Source organism: Euwallacea fornicatus, chromosome 12 (genome assembly GCF_040115645.1).
Source record: "Euwallacea fornicatus isolate EFF26 chromosome 12, ASM4011564v1, whole genome shotgun sequence".
Classification (NCBI taxonomy): Eukaryota; Metazoa; Arthropoda; class Insecta; order Coleoptera; family Curculionidae; genus Euwallacea; species Euwallacea fornicatus.
The window spans coordinates 4,248,180-4,254,619 of record NC_089552.1 but is presented as its reverse complement, the minus strand read 5'-3'; the positions used below and the strand labels follow the sequence as shown (position 1 = coordinate 4,254,619).

Here is a 6,440-nt window from a genome sequence, read left to right as displayed (position 1 = left end):
AATCCCTTAAAAATATATATGCGGGGATGTGACAATTAACCAAGGTGTATTGGTATCAGCATACAAGTCTCATAAATATAATAATAACATTTTAACTAATTTTGAGTTATATTCTCAAAAAGTTGAATACTTAGTGATTATACATAGATCCAAAAGTCCCACGTAAATTTGTAAAAAAATGAAGGAAATATTTTTCATGAAAATGCTTGAATAGGTTAAATGTTGTTGTTTGTTGCGCATTTTTTGACTACACAGACATGTATACAGGGTCCCCATATAGGAGATGAATGTACTTATCAATTTTTTTCTTATGGAACCGTATGTATATTATGACATTTTTGAGTTCTTTGACTAATTTTTAATATTTTTTATGTAATGTACACATGTAATAATAATAATACAATGGATGGTTTATATGAATGGGGCAATTAGAGTGGTCTGTTAGATCGCCCGATCTTACCCATATAAACTTTTTCACGAGGTTATCTGAAATATATTGTGTATTTAAACTAGAAAAAATGCAGATCTTTTGGCCCGCTATGTATGTTGGAAGTTCTCTCACAGAAAGCAGTGACGTCTTTCTCATTTTATTAGATTCTTTAAGTAAAACTCGGGCAATATCTGAGGCGCTATTTTGCAAATTTTAACGTAAGTATTCTCATTCAATTTTATATAAAAAAGACAGGAATCGAGAGATATTACAAATGTAAGGAAAAAAAACTCTAATAACATCGATGCCGTGTGCATGAGGATTCCTTTCGAGTTTCAAAAATTGGGTCCCTAAATATTTTTTGCACATTGCTCCGAAATCATAAATATTAAAAATATTGTGATAACCCTGGTTGCTCTCTAGTCCAGAAGTAAAGTCCACAGCGAAAAATGCTAAATTATCGATTACCCACGAAGTGCGATACAACAATAATTATTGTTATTTAAGCAGTTGGTGAGTCATATCATGGTTAGTATTCATATTGATTTAACTGCATCTTGTGTGCTAAAATTCACAGCTAATAGGTACAAATTTTTATTTTAGATTACACCTTTAATTATTTTATTGTTCTTCAAAACAATGGTGGCGAATCCCGATCACGAAGAAAAGGTCGAACCTAATTGCAGCTTCCTCCAGAACGCATCGATCTTGCAATGTTCGGGTGCAAAAATTTCAATAAGAGATTTAGCTTTAAGAATCATGGACCAAACAACGGCAGTACACTTAAAAGATGTGAATAACTTGCTGTTTCACCAAGATGAGTCACTACGCACCAAACCTAATAAAATCAGGACCCTGATTATATCATCCTGCAGAAATGTTAGTATGGAGCCTTTTGGATTGGGGCAATTTTCTGATTTGGTGTACATTGAGGTCACTTCATCTAGCTGGCCAGTAATATGGAATGATACATTTTCAGGTGAGTCACCGAGGTTATTCTCTCCATATACATTCCAAAAACACTCGAGTCATCTTTTTTGTATTTATCATTAGTTACCACTTTGATAGTCACTATAGTCTTTATGAGTTACGTGATATACAGGGTGTTGCTTGACATACTATACAGGATGTCCTCGAATTACGTGGCACAATATAATACCGCAGATTGTTTGAGTGAAAATAAGTCGATTTAACTAAACTTCCCTCAGTCCAAAAGTTGATAATTACGGAGCTACAGGGTGTTAAAGTTGAAAAAAAAATCACATTTTCTTTAATATCTTTCGATTTCTTTGAGTTAATTTCACGAAATTTCATATTTGAGGGTGTTTTAGGATACGAAATTCAAATTTATTAACGATTTAGTTGTTTCTTCTAGGGGGCGCCACAAGCGACCATTAGGACACATTTAAATCTCTGTAACTTTTTCGTGCCACGGTGTATATTATTTTGGTATTTAAAAACCTTTTTCCCTACCTTTTATACTTAGAAAAGGTATACTTTATTGACGTCGCTAGAAGCAACGGTTTTGGAGAAAAACGCATAATTCTAATGCGCTGCATATTTGCGTTGGCGCTTTTAAGTAAATAACTCAGTTGGCTATGTTTTTAATTGACATTTTAACACTTGAATTTGTTTCTCAAATGTCAGTTTTTTTATTTAGCCCTCAGTTTTTCTTGTCAGTTTCGCTTCTTGTTCCTGTAAATATCCATAAGTATGGCCAATAAATTCACTTATTCTGAAATGGTGGATATGCTGTTAGTTTATGGACTTTGCCGTTGTAATAGTCAAAATAATATCTGATTTTGAAAACTTATTGTTATACCTTTACGAATAATTATTTTTGAAAAACTTAATTATTTTTAACGGAAAATAATTTTAAGGTAATTTGCATGCATCATCAGGCTTAGATGCATTTTTCTCCAAAACCGTTGCTTCTAGCGACGTCAATAAAGTATACCTTTTCTAAGTATAAAAGGTAGGGAAAAAGGTTTTTAAATACCAAAATAATATACACCGTGGCACGAAAAAGTTACAGAGATTTAAATGTGTCCTAATGGTCGCTTGTGGCGCCCCCTAGAAGAAACAACTAAATCGTTAATAAATTTGAATTTCGTATCCTAAAACACCCTCAAATATGAAATTTCGTGAAATTAACTCAAAGAAATCGAAAGATATTAAAGAAAATGTGATTTTTTTTTTCAACTTTAACACCCTGTAGCTCCATAATTATCAACTTTTGGACTGAGGGAAGTTTAGTTAAATCGACTTATTTTCACTCAAACGATCTGCGGTATTATATTGTGCCACGTAATTCGAGGACACCCTGTATAAATCCAAGAGGTGCATTGCTGAGCTTATGTTAGCCAAAAAAATCTAATTACATACGTATTCGCCATTGTCTCCGAAAATGAATTTCTTCATTTAGGGCTCATAACTCCGTATCATAAGGAGTCAGCCATGAGTGTGTTAAGGTATTTTTTGGTTAAAACAACCTCAGAATTGGACTCTTTAAATTTATATATTAACACCCCATATTATCACCCCTTTCTAAATCGTTCAATGTTTTAGGCCTAGGAAAATTAAGAACTTTAATAATATCGTCTAGCGACTTATCCCAACTTGATCAAAGATCCTTTGAAGGTCTAAAAAATTTGGAACTTTTGGACTTATCAAACAACAGCCTTTCCAGTATCCCAGCTACTGCTTTTGCTGATCTAAATGGGCTTTATAAACTCTCTTTGCGGAAGAACAGATTTGAGGACCTTAGCCCAAACACTTTTTCACATTTAGAGAATTTATCTGTACTCGATCTGTCTTCGAATTCACTGAAAATGGTTGACAGCTTTCTGTTCAATTCTTTAAAACAACTGGAACATCTGACTCTAGATAACAACAATATCAACACGATTTCCGGAAACTTGCAGATGGAAAATTTAAAATTTTTCTCAATAATTAATAATAAACTAAGTAATTTGGGCGAGGATGTATTTAGCGGGTGTAAGGCCTTAGTATCAATAGACCTTTCAAAAAATAATTTAACATCTTTATTTGAAGCGCATTTTATGAAATTGCCACATTTAAAATTTGTATGTTTACATGGTAATAAAATTCCTCATGAAAGATTCAGAGAAATTTTACAACGTGCAGTTTTGAATTGCGACTTGTAATATTTAAATTTAAAAAAAAGATTAGCAGTACATCGTTACTACTAGTCTGTTACATTATCAGAAGTAATATAATAATGGCATATTTTATTGGGAGTCTGGAAAATACGTTTTTCTGCGCGCGCTTGACAAAATTGGCTTCATCTTACACCGGAAGTCGCGCACGGCAAAATGCTTTTCCGGACGTGTAATGCACGATAGTTTTTTCATTATTTCACTTTGAAAACGATAAGCAACACATCAAGCTAAGTTGCGCATTCCTGTAGGTTTCTTTAAAATTGATACACAATGTGGTAAGAAAATGCTGCTATTTTGGAACAGCTGATATTTTTTTACAATTATTTATTGCTTATCTAAGTCTGTGGTGTGACAATACCGAAAACGGAGCACCGAAAATCTATTTCGGGACTTTTAATAAATTGTTTCTCCTGAGAAAAAGTGTTTTATTCGATTTTCCTAATCCGTAAATGATGATTAACCTGAACTAACTCAAAAAACTCAATGAATAAAAATGAGTACATACTTTGAAGGTCATTTGCTTCTACAAACAATCCTCAACAACCAAATTCGCACATAAGCATTGCTCAAAGTGAGCAAATAACTTAGATTTAAATTTAAGAACAGACCCCTACACTCTTATTAGCAAATGTTTATGCTAATCCTTCCTTATATGCCGTGTAGCTGGATTAACTCCAAGTTGCTCCTAATGCCGCTAACTTTGGGTTTATAAAATCCCTTAATCTACCTATTTTACCAGTTTTCTTCCAATGCAAATGTGTTTTCTTGTTTATGTTGACTCGCTTTCCTTGTCCTTAATTTAGTGCTCTTGTGTTTTAGCGAGCTTGCAGACATTTGATTATGACTCGAGAATGAATTTTGTGTCAAGGTAAATTTTGATGATTTTGAGTTCATTTTGCCTGTTTGTATTACTAATGAGTTAAGTTCTATTAGCTATCGCCTTTTTGAATTAATATATTTCGAGCAATCCTTTCTTAGATATGATCCGTGCGGTTTTTAAATGACCCTTTTTCAAATTTTTTGTTTTCAAAATTAGAAGAAATGTTGTACGAAAAGTATGCCATTTTATTTAAAAAATGTATATTACAGAGCGTCTGAAAAAGCGAGAGGAACTAAACTTTCGTTTTTTTTTTTTAAATGCAATAAACTGTATTTTAATATTTTAATGTACATGTATTTTCATGCTGATTTCAGATATAAGAGGGTTTCTGGAATTATTTTTGAAAGATATTTCTTGAAATGTAATAATGTTTTTCCATTAGATCATTATGTTTAAATATAATATTGTGAGCTTTTACATTTTGGAACGACTTTGTTCTACTGGTATAGTGGCTACTAAATTTCAAAAAATCCACTAAAGCTAATGATAAAACCGTTTATGTACATGTGTATATATGAAGTCAGCAACAGACACATGTAATAGAATATTAACACATATACTGGGTGTCATTACAAAAAACACAAATTGGACAAAATGGGGTTTCGGTTTTTCGGCACTCCCTGTATTTTTCTTATAAAATGTATACATTTTTTGAATAAAAACCCCCATTTTTATATTAAAAAGATAAACTTAAAATAAAAAAAAAAACAAAAAACCAAAAATAGAGGCGGTTATACCAAGACACGTTAAACTCGAAATATTTGAGCCATAAAGCGGATGCAAAATTAAAATGATTTACTATTATACTTAATGCGAGACAGCTACAAAATATTGTAAGATTTAAAATTTTCCGTGTACAGCAGAAAAGCAAAATTTGCTGAAAATGAATACAAATAGTGCACCATTTAATACACAGTTATTAATGATGCCATATTTCTAAGTAGAAATTCTATCTAAAGCTCTCCGAGGCCCTTTTATTTTGTTTCACGTCATTCGTTGGAAGGAGTTTATAAAATCTGGGAAGCCTACTATAGCAATACCACTTTAAGTTTTTCTCAGAAAGTCAGCTATTTTTACTGATAATTGCTAATATGCATTCGTCATGATGATTGGAAAAAATAATTAGAATGTTAACAGGTAAATGGCAGAGAGGCTGATTTGGCAGTTCAAGGTAACTTTAGAGAAGAAGCAGAGATGAAATTTCCCCGGTAAACGGATGATGCTGATTTATTCAGATTATCAGCACAAATAAGGATGAACTGTTTGGCTATTATATATATATATATGTCGACCTAAACGTGGATGAGAAATTCCCTTTAACAAAGGTACTTAAGGATGTTTTTGACTGGGCACCAGGAAGTAGAAAGGAAACCACTTCTTATATGTCGCAGTTAAAAAACAATCTAGCACACGAAATTATAATAAAATACATACATACATGTATATAGGTACATGTATGGTATATTATTTCCTGGTGTACTAACTAGAAGAGGTAGAGAAGCGGCTATTCTGGGACTTATACAAGTCAGGTTTGGAAATTATACAGTGTCATAACGTGGCCAGTTCGTTAAAAATTTTTCAAAAACTCATAAAAACAATTTCGTCAACTTTGGCATGTGAACATGGGAAGCCTTATTTTATCCTATAAAAGTAATTTTACTACCGCAGTGTTCTCAGTTGCATCGGACACCAATTGGAACTACCAAAATTTTAAATGAAACACCCCGTAAATTAAAAAATTTTTGTTGCCTAAAAACTCTAAGCATATTTTAAACTTCGCATTTGTCGATTTACAACCGTTTTACATATGACAAGTTACACACAAATATGACAAGTTTTACACTTTCCTAAATCTGATAGATTTCAAAAATTTGTAAATATACTGGGAGCTTTATTTCAAATTCCAATATCGTCATTAGTTTCGAATGCAAATGACAACTCTACACTA

The 6,440-nt window shown here is 32.3% G+C and overlaps 1 protein-coding gene across 2 annotated transcripts; it reads left to right on the top strand.

Annotated features, from left to right (window-relative positions):
• The first annotated feature begins 782 nt into the window (after positions 1-782).
• Positions 783-4,032, top strand: LOC136342677 (leucine-rich repeat-containing protein 15-like). 2 transcript variants are annotated; one of them, XM_066288739.1, is made up of 3 exons: positions 783-958; positions 1,034-1,409; positions 2,999-4,032. In XM_066288739.1, exons 1-3 carry the CDS (start codon positions 956-958, stop codon positions 3,595-3,597), a joined length of 978 nt encoding a protein of 325 aa, XP_066144836.1. In that variant the 5' UTR covers positions 783-955; the 3' UTR covers positions 3,598-4,032. The 2 variants fall into 2 exon arrangements, with proteins under 2 accessions (XP_066144836.1, XP_066144837.1); XM_066288740.1 differs by lacking the exon at positions 783-958 and having other exon boundaries at positions 966-1,409.
• Positions 4,033-6,440: the final 2,408 nt, after the last annotated feature.